We start from the raw sequence: 19,313 nt of genomic DNA, 5'->3' as shown, positions 1-19,313 counted from the left end.
AAGGAGGAGGGAAAGAAGGGGGAGAAGGAAGGAAGTAAGGAGAGTAAAAAGGAGAAGTGAGAGCCCAGGGAAAGCACCCCACATGCAACCCCCTAGGGGACTCTGCTGGCTGTGCCTTTTAAATGTACCCAGAACCCAACCACTTCCCACCATCTCTGCTTCTGCCATGCGTGTCTGAGCCACCAGCAGCTCTTACTGAAGTACTCTGGTTGCAACCCTGATCCCCATCTGAGTTAATTCTTGTCTACCAGCACAGTAGTAAGTGGGTAGACCACAGCACTCCTCTGTTCAAAGTGCTCTGGCGGAGCTCCGTTTTACTGAGAGTCAGTGCCTAAAGATTTGAGACTGCCCACAGACACTACAGTCTGCCTCTTAACTGCTGTCCCCCTTGTTCACTCCATTTCCGCTACAGTGGCCTCCTTTCTCTCCCTTGAATACACACCAGGCCTGCCCCAGGGCCTTTACACTGACTGTTACCACAGCCAGGAATACTCTCCCCCAGATATCCACATGGTTACCCCTAAACTCCCTGAATGGAGTCCACCCCACCACTCCACTTAAAATTGCTCACCCCAGCCCCTCTGTCTCCTGCTTTATTTTTTCCTGGAGAACTTTGTTACCTTATAACATACTGTAACATTGCCTACTGTATTTATTTTTTATTGTCTGTTACCAATACACACATGTGTACACACACACACACGCACATGCACGCCTCAATATATAGGTCAGTATAAAGTCCTCAAGGTCAGGCATCTTTGTTTGTTCACAGTGTGTCATCAGTGCCTACAACAATCCCTGGCACATAGTAGAGCCTTCATAGGTGTTTCTTGAATAAATGAATGAAAGAATTAGGACCAGGCAAGAGTGCCAGTAAGGGGCAAAGCTAAGAAAGGAGTGAGGCTGTGTGAGTGTGACAGACAGAATAACATCCCCCAAATATGTCCATTCCTAACCCCTGGCACCTGTGAACATATTATCTTCCATGTCAGAATGGACTCTGCAAAGGCGATTAAGTTAAGAACCTGGAGGTGGGAATCTGGCCTATCTGGTGGGTCTGTTTGATCTGGTGGTCTAATGGATCTGGTGGTGTGCTCGAGAGAGAGGCAGGAGGGCCTGGGACAGAGAAGGGGCCAAGATAATGAAAGTAGAAGCTGGGTAGTGCACTTTGAGGTTGAAGGAAGGGGCCACAAGCCAAGGAATATGGGCAGCCCCTAAAGTCTGGAAAAGAAAGTCTCCTCTGTGGCCTTCAGAGGAAGACAGCCCTGCCAACATCTTGATTTTATTAGTCTTATTCCAGACTTCTGAGCTCCGCAAGGATAAGAGACTAAATGTATATGATTTTAAGCCACTTGGGTTTGGGTGATTAGTTACAGCAGCCCAAGGAAACTGAGAGGCTGAGGCAGGGAGAGAAAGGCTTCATCAAGGCAGGGAATTAGTAATGGCATGGATTTGTAAAGCAGCCCACAGAAGCATGTAATGGAGACGAAATGTGGGGGTTAGAGTAGTCAGGGTTCAGTGAATGGAATCTGACTTGGGGAACTCAGAAGATCCCTTATCGCCAAAGTGAGGTTCTGGAGAGAGGCCGGGCCCAGGGTCAGCTTGTTCAAGAGCAACAGAATGAGACTCTGGAGAGGCAGGAGGCTGTGGGCAGTGGTAGAATGTGGTGCACATTGGGACTACAGGGTGGCGAAGAGGTTGAATGTGGCCCCTGAGATACGTCCACCCAGGGCGAAAATGTGAATTTATTTAGAAAAGAGGTCTTTGCAGAAGTAATTAAGGTAAGAATCTTGGAATGAGGTCACCTTGAATTTAGGGAATGCCGTAAATCAACTGGCATCCTTATAAGAGAACAGAGGAAGTTTGAGGCTCACATGTGTGAAGATGGAGGCAGAGACTGGGGTCTATAACCCAAGGAATTCCAGGAATTGCTGGCAGCCACTGGAAGCTGAGAGAAAGTCATGCACCACATTCTCCCTCAGAGCCTCCCAAAAGCCCAGCATCACCAACACCTTGATTTTGGATGTCTGGCCTCCAGAACTGTGAGGGAATGAATTTCTCTTGTTTTAAGCCACCTCCTTGTAATTTGTAATGGCGGCCCTAGTTCCATGTGAGCAGGAAACTAATATAGGGAGAAGATTAGCTGGGGACTAGTGCTTATAGTGAGCTTGCTTGGTGCGGTGGTTGAATGGTGGCTCCCACAAATGATCAGCCATCATGTTCTAATCCCTGGAGCCTGTGAATGGGACCATATTTGAAGAAAGCGCCTTGTAGATAAAAATCAAGATAACCGTCTTAGGAGGAGACCAGCTTGGACTTAGGGCTACCCAAACTCAGGTATTTTGTTAGAGTAACAGAAAGTGGACAAGTACAAAGACATAGTTTTGTGGTAACTTATTGCAGCAGCCATAGGAAACTAATATACTGGGAGCTCAGAAGTTTAGCTCCCTTTCTATTTCTCTATAGGTGAAATGAACTTGGGTTTGGAGTTGAAGAGAGGAAATATCATCATGTCAGTTCCAGGACACTTAAATTTAGTCAGTGGAGACTTTCATTCAGGAAGTAAAGACTTAAGCACCTGTGGTAGGGTGGAATCTAAGTTTGTAGGGACTCTTGGGCAAGAGGTAACTGGCTGGGGCAGAAGTGTCCAGCCTCCCAGTGACTCACCCGTAGGGGACATGAGTGGCCCATGCTGGGGTGTCTAGGGCCCATGTCTGGCCTGGAAGTGGTGATGGAGGGTACAGGTCCACAGATTCTGGCAGAATCACTGTTTTAGGCAATGTTCACCAGAAATACAGAACCAATAGGAATGAGGTTTACTATGGGAAATCAGCTCTCGTGGCTATGGAGACAGAGTCCCATCTGCGAGCTAGAGTCCAGGAGAGCTGGTTGTATAATTTGGTCCGAATCAAAGGCCCCATTACCAGGGGAGCCATGATGTCAGTGCCAGTGTGGGCGCAAGAGAAGGTGGGGTGAGATGTCCCACCTCACGGAGGTGGAGAAGAAGGGGCAAGTTCTTCCTTCCTTGGCCTTTTCTTCTACTCAGGCCCTCGTGGATTGTATTTTGCCCACCCACCCTGGAGAAGGAGGTTGACTTTCCTAAGTCCACCAATTCACATGCTCTCCACATCCAGAAATGCCCTCACAGACACATCTAGAAATTGTGTTCAGTCCAGGTATTCTTTGACCCAGCCAAGCTACCACATAAAATTGAGCATCAGAGCCATCCAACCCCAAGTCCCTTTGGGTCCTCAACCTCAGTTGACCCCAGTGTTAGCCAGGCTCTCCCATAGTCCTGCTGTCCTCAAGCCCTGCTGTCTGGACCCACACTCAGCTTCCTCTGCTCCATTTACCAGAAAGCTTGCATGTCTGAGCCTTACAGGGCCTCAAGGTCTAACCATCTGTACTTTTGCTCTTGCCAGCTATGACCCCCTCTAGCAGGAGAGCTCCCCACCTGGTTAGTGCTCCATCAGCCAGATCTAATGAGTTTCACTCCCCTACTGAGCCATAGAATCACTCAACAAGTTGGTCACATCCTCCTGTGAGAACCTGGAGACACTTTACTCTGTTACTTTTACTTTGCAACTTTTTCTCTCGTAAATCCATGGCCCACCAAAACAAACAACATATATATATTTTTTCTATAAGCCCAGCCACTCCCGTTTCCCCAGCTGAATCCCTGGACCAATGGCCACTTATTGGGTAGCCGACAAGCTCTAGTCCACTAATTCTTGCCCCTGGCCCCACATTATAGCCACATGAGGCAAGGGACTCTCAAAATATTCCAATACTTTGCAAAACTGAGGATTGAACTCAGGGCCTTTGAACTAAGTTAAGTCTCTAGCTCCTTTTTAAAAGTTATTTTTTATTTTGAGACAAGGTCTTGCTAAGTTGCTAAGTTGCCCTGGCTGGGCACAAACTTGCAGTCCTCCTGCCTCAGCCTCCTAGAGGGCTGGGATTACAGGCGTTCACCACCATGCATGGCTAAAATATCCCAATGCTGACACTGGCTTCGTCACTTAAATCAGGATGTCTGGGAGTGGAGCCAGGGTGATTCCAGTGGTCCTAGGCCAGAACCAGAATTTCTTCACCAGCTTCTACTTGCTCAGAAGACCTGGAGCCTTTTTTGTGAGGTGCAGGTGGATGAGGACACGGGGTGTGGGTGGGGAATGTGTCCTCTGGTATATTTCCCAGGATTCCTGGTCTTCGCTACTGGTTTATAAAGGGTTCTCTCTCCACTACTACACCCCCCAAACATTAGAAAGCAAGAAATAAATTAGGAAGAGAAAGAAGGACTTTCTAGCATTTCAGATTTAATGAATAAAATCAAAATACACAGCAATGCAACTTATTTGTCACTCTTATCAATAGTTGCCTTCTTTTTTATTAAGTGTACAAGTCCATGGTTTTTAGGTGTATTCACAGGTATGTGCTACCATCACCTCAGTTGGTTTTAGAATATTTTCATCACTTCAGAAAGAAATCCTGTACCCTCTTGCCCCTGTCCCCATCTAGCCTTGAGCACTCACTAAATTCCTGTCTCAATGGATGTGCCCATTCTGGTCATTTCATACAAATAGAATCCTATCCTACATGGCCCTTTGATGCTAGCTTCTTTCACTTAACAGAATATTTCCATGTTGTAGTCTATACAAGACCATACTTCTCCCTTTATATGACTGAGTAATATTCCACTGAATAGATATACTGTAAGTCCTCAACTTATGGATATTCAAGTTGCTGACTTTCACAGATAGGAATAAACCTCACATTACAGATATTCATAGATGTGAACAAATTACAAAAGTATCTCACATGTCTGCCAAACAGTGTCACAGTTGTGCTGCTTTGTGCTTACTATACAGTGTGATAGTGTACAATAGTACGGTGCTCAATCAGAGCCCAGAATGTCTGAAAGCAAGACAAAAAGCAGTGGTGATGTGGACAGGACTGCTGAGAAGTGCAAAGGAATATACAATGTATATTTGTGTCAAAAGTGTATAAGACTCACTTTGCTGGACTAACAAAACCGACTTACTATACCACATTTTGTTTGTCATTCATCAGTTGATGGATGCTCAAATTGTTTCATTTTCATCTTTTGGCTATTATGAATAATACTAAACATTCATGTACAAGTTTTTTGGTAGACGTATGTTTTCTTTTTCTTGGGGTATATACCTTGCAGTAGAATTGCTGAGGTCTACGGCAAGCCTGTGTTCAACATTTTAAGGAACACCAGATTGTGTTCCAAAGTGAGTCCACCATGTCATGGTGTCACCAGCCATATTGGAGGGTCCAGTTTCTCCACATCCTCACCAGCACTTGTTAATGTCATCGACTTTCTTTTTCAAGACTCTCTGGTTTGGACTGAGGCTCCCCCCAGGGCAGTGGCTGTGTGCACTGCTGCAGAAGTGGGGATATAAAGACACTGCTCAGTACATTTGTAGTGAGGAGAAGTGATATCTTCATATCTCAAAATAGGATCCCATTACTCTCATAAAAGCCTTTGTATTTTATCATCTCATTCACCCATGAAGCACTAAATACTGTACTTGGTGCCATGGGAAAGACAATTGCAGTGGCTCTGGCCCAACAAGTCCAAGACCTGCATCTCCAATCCCAGTTAGGGAGGCAAAGGTTGTCTGTGTCCTCCCTTCCCAGCAACCCCTATATCCTACACACTCTTCCCCTGCTGGTGAGGGCCTTATCCTTCTGGCCAACTGAGGAAAGATGAGTCTTTCTTTCTTGCAGATAATATAAAGGATGACTCAACCAAAAAGGACAAGCCTTATAAGATCTTTTTCCAAGATCTCTTTCTCTACAAACAAAATGAATTGGCAGCAAAGAAAAAGGTAAGGCTTTATAAAAAGGATTATAACAATTAATGTTATAATCATACCCTCTTATTTATCACTCTCGTGAGCTTTTATAGATTATGACATGGTCTCAGGTGTTGACGCAGGTGGAGTGTGCCAGCACTGTTCTGGAGAGACAGTGTGAAGGCAAAGAAAGGTCACAGCGACCTCTAGCACACAGCAGGAAACTGCAAAGGTCGCTACCCAGTGGGGGAGACAGATAAGCCACTAACAACCCAATATGACAATTACCAAGTACCCTACTTCATTGACTCTAACAGCCACATTTTGTCATTTCTAAAATTGAATCTAGCTTACATAGATGGGGTGCCACACATCAGTAGCCATGCATAAAATAATAATGTATTCTTACAATGAATGCACCTCAGAGTTGATGAACTACCATGACAAAACAGAATTATTTAGAATTATTTTAGAATTATTTTGTACAAAGCTAAATCAGCAATGAGGCCAGCCCTCCTACAGGTCTTGCAGTGTTAATCTCCCTAGTTGTATGATCGTAGCCTACATGACCTGGGTCACATTTCAGGAAATTAACTTTCTTTCCTCCCAGAGGTAAAGGTTGATTGCAGGACCTTCTTCACCCTATGTAGAATGAAGAAAATATTTAGAAATGCTACTGGGTGATGGCTTTTTGCATGTGTTGTGTAGCTTTGTTGAATTTAACCCAAAATTAAATTGAGAAAATACAAATGAAATCCGAACCACATACAGTACACCCCCCCCACACACACACACACTATAGAGGTCCATTTCCTCTCAAGTTTTCCATTCTATAGAGCTACACCTTGGAATCTCCACACTTTACCTGTCTTTTGGGCAACCAGAAGGACATCACCCAGTTTGTGAGGTACAGTTTAATAAAGGTTAACTTTTTTAACGTTTTTGCTCAGCTTCATAGGAAATTTCCATCATTTCAGGAAAATGAAAACTATTCACATTCCTTCAAGGATAAGAGCTTGGGTTGCTTGTTTAATGTTAATATCATTTGTTGCAAATGATATTTTTATGTATGATCAGTATTCTAATAGAACATTCCATTTGGTACATTTAAAAATTCTTTTGAACCTTTCCACATTTACAGGAAAAAATTTTGAACCGTAGCATGAAAGTCCACCAGAAAACTACTTTCTCATCCCGAATGAAGAGTCGCTCACACCTGAGCCAAATAGCTTTCCACTCTGACACAGATGATATCTCATTTGAAAAACTGGGGCTGGATCCGATGCTTATTCTGAAATTAACAGAAAGTAAGTTGAAACTGCTTTTTGTTTAAGAACATTGGTTTAGATATTTACCATTTGGGGTTTGGGTCCTTTTCTCAAGGTGAGAAAAACAGAAACTATTCCATCTTACAGTGGTGGGGGAAGTGTTTGCAAATGAAGGTTGAGAATCAATAGAAAATCTATTTTAAATACGAAAATGTACGCTTCCAAAAAGACCGAGTGTTGCTCATTTTCCTGACTCTCGAGAACGCAGTCACTACTAAACAGTATTAAAGTTGGCAATGGTGGAAAAAAGAGAAAGATAAGAGCTCTGGCCATTCATGCTCAGTTTTAGAAGTAGAAAGATAGAAACTTTCTCAGGATGGAGAAGCCTGTACTGTTCATAGAACTCATATCTCCAGAATCAGAAAGCTAATAAAATTAAATAACTTTACTTGTTACTGGAAAAACATACCTGTTCTTAATGATTTTAGAAGGCAGCATGTTAAAATCCTACAAGATGGCAACCATTGCTCTACGGAAGAGGGCAATCTGGTTATCAAAACTGTCTGAGCGACTCCTACTTTGATCAAGAAGGGAATATAAATGAGATAGAAAGTAGTCTGATGCTAATGAAGTTAAAGTGACTGGTTGATAGTCATAAAATCTTTCCCCAACCTGGATCTTTTTCAAATTTTTTTGTTGTTGTTTTTTTTGGTACCGGGTCCTTGTGCTTGCGTAGCAGGCAGTGAAACCACTGCGCTAAATCCCCCTCCCCTTTTTCAAATTTTTGAATAAAAAGCTTTAAAAAGGATGGACAGATACATCTAAGTTATCCAGGATTTGTTGTGGTAACTTAAACCATTTTTTTTCCTCTGGTTCCCAAAGCCCATGTACTTTCCAAAATTATGAAAAAAAAAAAAAAGCCAAGTGCACACCTGTAATCCCAGCACTTGGGAGGCTGAGGCAGGGGGATCACAGTGAGTTCAAGGTCAGCCTGGGCTACATAGTGAGCTCTTGTCTCAAAATAAAAGAAACAAATCTCCAGAGAACAAGTAACCACTCAGAATGAAAAACTGGATTTTAACAATTAATGTAGAAAAAGAAAGCCACCTAAAGTAATTTCAAAGATCTTAGAGGTGAGTATACAGTTGCAAAAAAATAGGCTGTAACAAATAATGCCAATGACTAGGTTATACCTAGGCTCAACCCTGAGTCTTAGAAGTCACCTCTGCAGAATGATAAACCCATGGTTACCAAGAGTATTAGGTTTAGGAAAGAGTTCTACACAAAGAAGCTGACTTCAAAAATCCTTGCCACTCCAGCAGTTCTGAGGTCACCAGAAAGAACAGTTTTTTAGAAGACCTGATGTTACTGGTGTCTTAAGAGCAATTGCCTGGTTTTACAACACCACAAAGCATCTCTGCTCTATCTGTTAAGCTCGTCTACGTTTAAAATAAACTCTTCCAGTTTTTAAGCTTTCATATAAAATTGTTTTGCATAAAATGAAATAAACTTATAATTTTTTATTTTGACATGGATAAACTATCTGCATCTGTTCAAAAATACGTTGAGAAGAAATTCTGAGTACCATTTTACTATTGCAGATTTACTTGTAATTTATATCTATCTTACATTGTTTGTTCATTTTCTAATAAACAAGATTGTACTATGTTTTAAAAAAAAAAAAAAGTAATTGCCATAAGACAGACTCTTGAAAAGGAAGTAGTGGAATTGCCTGGCATTACTCAGGGCGAATTGGGCTCTGGCAGCCATGGATACCAGACAATCTGGAAATTTTCACTTAGACATCTCCCTTGAATTATATTTCTGATCAGGAGCTATATGACCAAGATCCCTGTTCCTCAGTCTTACAATCCTTGCCTGCATTGTGATTGAAAACAAACCTACACAAAGTAAAAGAAGCCAAGACCCCACTTTGGGAGCCTCAGTTATTTTAGTTTTTCTGTATGCAGTAGAGGCAAATTGCTAGGTCACCCTCAAAGGCAGCCATCGTGGACAAATTAGTTTGCTCAACCGCAGAAGTGTCATTTCTGTCTCTGTATGCAGCCCTACCTTGGTTTGCTCTCAAGACACCATCTCTGAGTCTGCATAGGCCCAGCTCTTTCAGCCTGCTCTTTTCATTCCCAGTGAGCAGTGAAGGGGCCCTGGTGTTAAGGAACACCACTGCTTTGGAGGAGGCTTTATTAGGTGAGTCTTGGTGGAAATAGCTGCCCGAGAGCTAGAATAGCCCAAAAGGGAACCCCACTGTAGCGAGTCTTACTAGGATAGAAAGATAAAATTCCATCTATGCCACCAGCCAGTGCTGTGTTAAAGTAGCTGGCACTCGAAAAAGTTGACAGCACTCGATTTGGGGGGATGAAATGTATTTTCCATTGGGCTGGCCTATCGTGAGTGACCAAATGAAAGCAACAGCAAGCACTTTCATCCTTCTGTTAAAGATACTTGAGTAAATTGCACCTGAACCTAATCAAGTAAATACGAGAGACCGAAGATTGTGCTAAATGACATCATGAGAACACCAATATGCTAGATCCTTATATGGGAAATTCTACAGGGAAACTGGCCTCCTTTTTGGACAAGTGAATGAATGGCACGTGGGCAAAGACCGTGGAAGTGAAGGTGACTATGACAGATAAGAAGGAGACCTGCCAACCAAATTGATCTTCAGATTTTAATTTTTACAACATGGGAAGATCTAGTTGAGGCTGGCTAGGAGATCACACTAAGGATTTGTGAGTTTTTTAAAAGTGAGAGTGGTGTGGTTATGTTTTTAAACTGTCTTGTCTGGTAGAGTTTCATACTAAAGTGCTTATGTTTTAAACGACCCAAGTGTTTTTATTTTCTTTAAAATATTGCAGTGAGGCCAGGGATTTAGCTCAGTGGTTTCACTGCCTGCTATGCAAGCGCAAGGACCCGAGTTCGATCCCTGGTACCAAAAAAAATAAAATATTGCAGTGGAGAGAATGATCAGGGAGAGATGGCAAGAGATAAGACTGGCAAAGTACTGTTAATGTTGGCATAGGTGACAGGTACATGGGTTCCATTAAATGACTCTACTGTCATGAAAGTTGGTGATTTCCATCATATACAAATTTTTTGTTTGTTTGGGTTGGTTTTTTTTTTTGGTACTGGGGATCAAACTCGGGACCTTGAGCTTGTGAGGCAGGTGGCAGAACCACTGAGCTAAATCCCCGGTCCACCATATACAATTTTAAGAAGTATTAAAAAGATACCTGTGTGCTGGGTGTTGATGACTTTGACATGCATTTTATTTCATCTTCAACAAAATGCCGTTAGATATTTCTGCCTCCTTTTTGCATCTTATGAAAGTGACTCGGTGAGGCTGAATCACCCAAAATCTCTAAGAATTCAAATCAGCTGGTTTGACTCCAAACTTTGTCATGTGTTACCTCCCACATAATGTTGATTAATGCGTCTAGTAATCACTCTTGCCATCATTACTGACCTTAGTAATTAAATGATTACTCATTCTAATTGTATTATTTAAGCAGTATAGCTAATAACTATTAAGAAGTTACTGTGTTTTGTAATCTATTGCCTCATCTCCTTCTCCCAACACCATTATGAAAGAGAGTGATATAGCTGTGTGGCCTAAGTTATGCTTTGACAATAAGCTACTCCTACATTTCAGTGGTTTACATTCTCAGAGGTTTGAATTCTCACTCACTTTTCAAGTTCAGTGCTTTTCCCTGGATTTTCTGTTGAAGGAACATCCCATGTCTGGGACCCAGCTACGATTACAGCCCAGGGAGAAAGAAAGAAATGAGTGCTGATTCTTTGTTTCCTCTTGGAAGCAACATAGATCTAGTCCACATCCATTCCGTGGCCAAACACCTGACATCAACCAACGGGGCAGATAACCTTCTCACAGACAGAGACAGCAGATAGTTGGGGACATTAATATAATCCACCAGTTAGCATCCTCATTGGACAAATGAGGAAACTGAGGCATGGAGAAGCTAAGTACTTTACTTATGGCTCCCAACTAGTGAGCATTGGAGGCCGAATGTGACCCAGGAAGACTTAGGCCTCCTAGTTCAGCACAGACTCACTGGTTGTTTAAGAAAAATTATTTTATTTCTACTTTTATTTACATTGTTATTGAGAGACTTTGTTCCATGCCTCATTCTGTTGATTTTTCATGAAGCAAATATTGAAATGTGGCAGAAATGTAATTTTCCAAAATGAAGAAGAAACCTTGAGAGGAAATTGCTGGTATTTCCTGTTTAGTTTTCTGCATGGTAAAACTAGTTGTCCTATTTTCTTATCCTCCTGTAACTTTGGTGTGTGGTTCCCCCAAACCCTGCATCTGAGGACTTCTGTTTGCACAGCAGGCGGCAAAACCACTGAGCTAAATCCCTGGCCCCAAAAGTTCAGTCTTATTCTGTGCTTCCCAGGCTGAGGAGACGGTTCCCCATCCCTGCCACTTGTCATCTTTGTGATCTTGGAGAATTCTGACCTCTCTAAGCTTCAGGAAGCAGACAGGATGGACTAGTAACTAATATCTTATTTGGGTTGGATTAGGATTAAGTGATATATTTAAAGCATTTAATAAAATTCCTAGAATATGACTGGACACAAAATAAATGATAATTACTATTATTAATTTATGAGTGATTAAGAAAAATCTTATGGCAAGGTACAGCTTTTTAAAGCCCAGATATATACTACAGTATATGTAATAACTTATGCTAACTTTTACTCCATACGACGTCTTTGAAGGATAATGAACTAAACCTAAATTTATTTAAATGTTCCTTACAGCTGCAGACACTAAAAGGACTCTCCATGAATTTATTAGTGACCAGAGAGAGAGGTTTCTACTTGAGGTAGTAAAAATAATTCATTTCTCCCATTAGCCAACAGAAAACTTCCTACATAGCATTGCCAGATATTTAATTTAATATTGTATTTTTCTGTTATGTATCCCAAATATATTGTTAAACAGATTGGTTCATTCCTGTGTTCATTCATTTGAAAAATATTTCTTGAGTGCTTACCCTGGGCCAACCAGTGAACAAAACAAAGACCTTGCCCTCAGGGAGCTCACATTTGAGTGATCTATCAAGAAAATTATTCTAGAGGATGTCTGTTTCCAGCCTCTTCCTTTTTTTTTTTTTTTTTTGTACCAGGGATCGAACTTGGGTCCTTGAGCTTGGGCAGCAGGCGGCAAAACCACTGAGCTAAATCCCCAGCCCTCCAGCCTCTTCTTTTTTCCCAGTGTTTTCTCCCACAATCACAACAGCACTTCAGAAGCCCAATTTAATTTAGATTTTTGTGAATCTTCAGCTGAATATGGTAGGAATCAAAGCACTCTGGAAACAGAGAATTCTCAAATCCTTCCACTTCTGACTACACACTCTCACACCAGAAAAAAGTGCCAGGTCCCTGTTGGACTCTTATAAAATTTACAGAGACTTTTATCCTATGTCTTAGTTTCTTTGCTTATTGCTGAGACAAAATACCCAGCACCCAAAGTAAAAGGAGGAAAGGTTTATTTAACTCCCTGTTTGTAGAAGTTTTAGTTCATAGTCAGCTGGCTCCAAGGTGGGGAGCATCGCTGAGGAGAAACAGTTCATGGCAAAGCAGGGCAGGCAGAAGACAGCAAGCAACAAGCAAGAAGCAACACACTACAACAGCCCTTTCCATCCTTTATATTCTTATGCCACCCTTAATCCTAGCATCGCACCATGAATCAATCCCAGCATCACACACTGTGGATCCAGCCACCTTGGAAAAGCTCCAACTATGACCACATGAGGTTTTAGGGGGATATCCTACAAGCCACAGCATCCTACCATCACAAACCTTCAACTAGAAATCAGGCCTGAAAACACGATTATTTCATAGCTCTCTATGTGTGTTCATTTACCATAATAAAGCAGAGACAACAAGCATTTAATGATGGGAGAACAGTCACACAAGGAATTGATTGGATGTTGTTCATACCTCTATTGTCAAGTGTCTAATCATCTAAAGAAGATCATCTGGCTCTATTAAAGTCTTTGGCGCTAATGAATAAATAAAAATGAACTTGACTTTTCATAATTTCATACCGTGCGTTTTGGAAAATAAATTTATTTTATTTTAATAAATTTTTATTTAAATAAAAAAATACTTTCTTATACTGCCAGCTGCAATCAACATGAACGATCTCACTTTAAGTGATAACATTATAAATAGAACCTATTTAAAAGAGTCATTTTTAAGTAGCGTTCACCTCCATGTATATAACTCTGAAGTTTACAGTAGTAGGGTCATGCCCCTCACCTACTGTGGATCTCAGTTGCCCTGATCTGGTTCCAGGACCTCTCTATCACTCTTCCCCTTACTCACTCTCCTCCGGCTACAATGGCTTCCATACTTTTCCAGGAGATACCATTCACTCTCTGGCCCCAGGGCCTTTCCACTGGAGGCTCTTCCTTCTAGGTGAGACCTTCGCCCTTCAGAGATCCCCAAGCTTGGCTTCCCATCTCCTCCTATTTTGGCTTAATTTTCACCATATCTTAGAGACGTTCACTGGCTACTCTACACACAATAGCAACCCTCTGCCTTTGCCTGCGGGCACTCCACTCTCCTTATATTGACTCTTTCCCTACTAGAATGGACATGCCATAAATGCAATTATGTTTACTTTGTTCACTGCTCTATTCACACAGTCTTGGCACATGGTAAGCACTCAATGAATACTTGATGAGTAAAATAATGGATGAAATAATTTGGTTATAAACTTGGAAGCTCTTAGTATTAATTGTAATTTCCTAAAGTTATCTCACTTCTGTATTTTAAAATCATGTATAACACATATGACTTTGTTTCTTTGTAATTTATTTTTCATGTGTGGCATTCAAAATCCAAGTGGATTCTTATGTACTGAAAAAATACGTAAATTTCAGAATTGTATTTGGAGATGTGCACAGGCCTCTTTGGATCTGGTTAAACAATTTGCACCTTGAGCCAGATCCGAGGATCACTGGCATGGTGGGGTTGAAACTGTGTCCTCCCATGGTCTTTCTTGTTGGGAGAGAAGCTGGTAGACTTTTATTTTGGTACCAGGGGTTGAACTCAGGACCTTGCGCTTTCGAGGCAGGCAGCGGAACCACTGAGCTTAATCCCCAGCCCAGAAGCTGGTAGACTTTGTGGCAGCACACAGCCCAGTTTCCCAATGCCCAGAAAGAATCGAAAAGTGTTAATAGATAGCCCCACTCTTTGGAGAGAGCTGTAGCTATTTTTGACTTCTGGGGTATAGCCATTTTGGGATAACCTTGAGCCTCTTCATAAAAGTAAACGAAAGGAATTGGTTTCCCTTCTAGCCATCTTTCAAAGCAATGCAAAATAAAAAGGCTCAAGATTTAGCCAAGCTATTGCTTCTAGTATAAATGATTGCTTTCTGTGAAATTCATTTTCCCCTTTATTATGAGACTGTTGGAATGTACCTGAAATGTGTACTAATGTTCTTGATACACCTTTATTTTCAATATTCCTAGTATACTCTGTCAACCAAGAGAAACACAATTAAAAGACTTGAAAAACACATAGCTGTAAAGGAAATGCAGCTCAAAAAAGCAGAACAAAAGCTTCAAGACAACGCACTAGCCTTTGAAGAGTTCCTTCGAGAAAATGACCAGCAATCTGCAGATGCTATGAAAATGTTAGTGTCTTCACATTGTCCAAATCCCACCACCACCACCACACCCGGTCTAAGTTTCTTAGAACACAACACAACACAAAACAAACTCACAAACCTTTGTTCCTTTTTCAGTGCAGCACAAGAAACTATCAACAAACTCCAAATGACAGCCGAGCTGAAGAAAGCCAGCATGGAGGTTCAGGCAATGAAGAGGTGAGGGGAGCTGCCATCTTTTCAGGCCAATTTCCACAGCCCGTAGAAACCTGTGGGAGGGTAATCCTAATTGTTGATGATTTCCCAAGTGTAAGCAGATTTTGAAGTAACTAGTGAAGGATCATCTATCTCTGCCTGGGTATCAGTTCGTGGTGGGTGTCAGAAAGGTTCTCTAACTTGTAGAAGATGTAGAAGCAAAGAAGGCAAACTGGTGTTAGGTGTAACCATCTAATTCTTTTCTCAGTACCCTTTTTTATTCCTTTTTAAGACACATTTCCCTCCACATTTGAACATCTGAGAAATTGGGATTCATTTTACAGTTACCTTACAGTTATAATTGGTAGTATTTTATTTTCTTAGTAGAATCTAGCCTTGCTATTAAAATATAAGATCTATAGTGAGAAAAATCACAGGAGCAGGAGTTGGGACTAAAATTATTGTGCCATTGGCCACTCTTTTTCAAACCTGTGTGTTTCTTTCTATAGTAAGAAAACTCACTTGAATTAATTTTAAATATCTAAAAAGTTTCTGTCGTCATCCTTGGACAATAATTTCATGATCCAGGACATACTACTGTTTTGGCATCAGGTAGTGCTAAGACTTATTTTTTCTTCTTGATAACTTAATGTTCATATCACCTCTGAAACCACATCCTTGATTTCTTATACTCTACATCTATTTGGAAAGAAGGGCAATAACTTGTCTAAAATGCACCAAAGGAACTGGATGGTAGCTCATTTGAAATCAAGTGCACTAACAAAATGTGTGTTTCAAAGACATTCTGGATACAGCAGCCTCTTCTACTTTAGGAACCTAAAGTTGAAGGTGCTCTAAGGAGGAGAATTCATACTCCCGAGCCCATAATATAAGCAGAAGATTTTGTGCATTTGAATATTTGAAAATCCAGAGTAACAGCCTTTATGTTTCTACAAAGTGCTGTATGTAGGTCTCTTGGTCCCCAGGGACACTCTCCAGGTACCCTGGCCTGAGTACGAGTTTATTGCTTATTGTCCCATCATCCTAGAGAGGCTCAAAAGAGCATGGGACACAGCTTGTGACAGAGCCAGGAAGGCAGGCTGTTTTCTCCTTTATGAAGAGAGGGCCCAAAGAAGTCCTCCACTGCAGGCCCGGCTGGGATCAGGCTGGGAACTTGTTTACAAGAGGAAAAGCACTTTCTTCCTAAGCCTTTGTATGGAAGCCATGCAATTCCAGTCCACTTTCACTCCATGTCCTTTGTGACACATCTGGGAGGATGTCTATCAAAAACTAAAGCAGTGGTAGAGTGGGGGGCTCCCATCGTCTTCCGACCCCTGAAACCTGAGTCAACCACTCACTGGGTCTGTACTATCACTCTCACACCAGGGCTGAAGGAAGACAGAGCTGACGGATAGAGAATTGAAGCCAGACATATTGATAAGATGTGATATCAGTAAAGGCACTGATGAGGGCCTGAATATGGAAAGTTCTGAAAAATGAGCCCCCTTTCCTTGGGCTTTTCTTTCTCATTTTAAACACTCCTTCTGGGACCTTTCATAACAAGGCTGTGGTAAAGCAATGTGAAGCTCGGGGAAAGGTTCTAGGCATTTTCCGTGAGAGGTTGGGCATCACAGGCAGACACAGTTGGGTTTGAGTGCTGGATTGGGAATAACATTTATCCTTAAATGCTGTGCTGACAATGAAATTATCTCTGTAAAGCATCCTGCAAATTTCCCTGTGCGCAGAAGGTCTTCACGAAGTGTTAGTGTGCTTTCCCTCTCCTTACATTGCTACCATCTTTTGCTACCTTCTAATTTCTCCATGTGTCTAAAACTTAGCACAGCATATTGTTTTCCTCAGAAATAAATACGCAGAGTAAAACTATCACCAGGTTGTTCTAAGTGTGCATATCAGGTAACAGTCCTACAGACTGTCTTCTCTTCTTATTGAAACCTATATTTTTATTATCATACTTATGATTTTGATAAGTACATTGTTATTGTTATTATTTAAATACGTCATCAAGAGAATGTTATGTTAAAAAAATTTTAATCCATATGCTTTCACATAGGTACATCTAACCATATCTTTGTTTCTTTTGAGTAGTGAAATAGCAAACAAAGAATTCCTCCTTTGGGAGTACATGAAATATGGATTTTTTCTGCTGAAATTGTCTCCAAAACATTGGCAAATCCAGCAAGCACTAAAAAGATCACAGACATCAAAAATTCATTCCCTTCTTCCAAAACTATTAACAAGTAAGTTGATAGTCTTACTTTCAAATAAGCAAAAATCCCTGATTCTAAAATAGTGTACTTCAGTGGTTTTTTAAAGTCAGAATTTTAAAAAACAAAACCAGAATGTGGATTCTCAGTGTCTTTGTTATTATCTATTATTAATTTCAAACAGGTTAATTTCAGAAATAAAGCCATAAAAATATATACATGGAAAAAAGAGAAAATATATTATTTACAGATGATGTAATAGTGTAGAAATAGGGCCAGGAATTTAGCTCAGTGGATCTGCCGCCTGCCTTGCAAGCACAAGGCCCCGAGTTCAACCCCTGATACCAAAAAAAAAAAAAAAAAGAAAGAAATCTTCCCTAAAAAAACCTATTTTATTCAGTAAAGTGTTCTATAAAGTAAATGGACACAAAGTCAATTATACTTTATCTACATATTAAAAATTAGCATATTAAATTACTTTATCTTTGCCTGTGTATTTATTTATTAACACAAGCAAACTAACTTTAATGATTAGAAACTGTACAAGAAAACTAGATCCAAGAAAGCAACAATACCTTTACTATTATGACCTGGAGGTTTGATAAATAGAAAAATATGTTATGTTTTGAAATTTATATACATAATAAAAATGTTACCAAAGTTTTCCCAGAGAGTGATGCATCAGAATGGGGAGAACTTTGCATAAAATCATTCTGCAGTTCATCTACACTTTTGAATTAGGAAGGTGATAGCTAAGAGTTATTAGTCTTCTAAAATATTATGTAATACATTGTCCCGGAGTCTCACTAATTACAACAGTATGGTACTGGCATTCAGAGGTCAGCTTAGTGGAGCAGAAATAGATCCCATCATATAAAAGGATTTAATACATGATTAAAGTAAAGCCACAAATCAAACTAAAAGACTTGTACTTCCAGCCACATTGGGGTGACCAGGAGCAGACTTAACCCCCTTTCTGGAAAAAAATCGGAAAAAGTGAAGGAACATGAGGGACAAGAATTTTTGGACTCTGGGGATCAAGTGCAGAGCAGAGTCATCCTGGGAGAGGAGATGAGCACGGGGAGCCCTGCGATTTCCTGGAGAGCATTCGGGGTGCCATGCAGGGATGGGGAGCCGGGGGAGCTCAGCAGAGAACTGAACACGTACATCACGGACACTGGCAAACTGCAAGTCCGGGACCGTTTGTGTGCACAGAGCTGGCTGATAAACATTTCCCAGCACAACGCTGAGGATGGCCCTGCCAGGTGTGAGTGAGGTCGGTGTGCAAAGTGTTGAGCATAGTGCTGGGATGTGGTTAAAACTCACTAGATGGTGTTGAAGGAGAAAGAGAACAAATAGGAAAATAGAGAAGTATTTTGCATTTAACAGCTTAAGATTTAGTTCTCCTAGACTCTCCAAGCAGGAGATGCTCAGAGCCCAGGAGGTGTCTCAGGCAGGCTGATGGTGAAAATGGAGGCCTCCTGGTGCCCACAGGTCTGTTCTCATCCGCTCTGCCTGCACCAGACACAGCCCTTGCCAGCAGATCGCATTTTCTGCTTACAAGATCTCCATCTTTTATTTCTGTCCTTGGAAATTTTGACAGTAGCTCTCATTCTCAGAAATCCCCCCCACACACCCATTTCTAGAATTCCCATTAAGTCCAAGTAAAATAGACAGTGGTTCTGGAAGTTCTGAGAAGATGATACCACTTTCAGATGACTCTACCAGAAGGAGGAGCCGAGGTAAGGGTTGAGATGTGTGACTTCACTCCCCAGAGTAAAACCACAGAATGTGTCAGCCTCAAAGTGGAGAAGGAGGACCTGCAAGGTTAGCTGGGAAGTGGAGTGGGTTGCCACATCACCCATAATCCTGGGCACCAGGAGTTCCGGTTTCCCCCGGATGTTATCACAAGTTGTCCTGAGTAGTGGGCAGGATCTGTCCCCTGGCTGACCAGTACATGCTCTGAGGTCTCCCCTAGCTGGGCCCCTCCTTCCTCTGGCTCAGGCCTGCCTTCTGGTAATGACAAGCCTCTTCCCAGGGCCCAGGAAACCACTCCATTTTCAAGTAAGTGACTGCCATGCTCAGTGACCCGGAAGGCCCTCTTGGGAAGAAGCGGGCATCTCTACCACACCCACAGTCA

The 19,313-nt window shown here is 41.5% G+C and overlaps 1 protein-coding gene across 7 annotated transcripts in view; it reads left to right on the top strand.

The window, feature by feature from the left end:
• Nucleotides 1-19,313, top strand: part of Ccdc38 (coiled-coil domain containing 38) — a 52,853-nt gene that overhangs the window by 9,926 nt on the left and 23,614 nt on the right. For 6 of the 7 annotated variants that reach the window (XM_004844917.4, XM_004844915.4, XM_004844914.4 and 3 more), the window contains exons 3-8: nucleotides 5,755-5,855; nucleotides 6,964-7,129; nucleotides 11,894-11,958; nucleotides 14,617-14,780; nucleotides 14,892-14,972; nucleotides 17,055-17,206. In XM_004844917.4, coding sequence (XP_004844974.1) covers nucleotides 5,755-5,855; nucleotides 6,964-7,129; nucleotides 11,894-11,958; nucleotides 14,617-14,780; nucleotides 14,892-14,972; nucleotides 17,055-17,206 — 729 coding nt within the window. Of the gene's footprint in view, nucleotides 1-5,754; nucleotides 5,856-6,963; nucleotides 7,130-11,893; nucleotides 11,959-14,616; nucleotides 14,781-14,891; nucleotides 14,973-17,054; nucleotides 17,207-18,819; nucleotides 18,916-19,313 lie in introns of all 7 variants that reach the window. The other variant, XM_087192622.1, reaches the window with a different exon arrangement.

The sequence above is a fragment of the Heterocephalus glaber genome, unplaced genomic scaffold (genome assembly GCF_053883595.1).
Source record: "Heterocephalus glaber isolate CG9 unplaced genomic scaffold, H.glaber_assembly_v1.0 deba00001572, whole genome shotgun sequence".
Lineage (NCBI taxonomy): Eukaryota > Metazoa > Chordata > Mammalia > Rodentia > Bathyergidae > Heterocephalus > Heterocephalus glaber.
The sequence above is the reverse complement of the archived record's forward strand: the minus strand, read 5'-3'. Positions and strand labels throughout refer to the sequence as shown.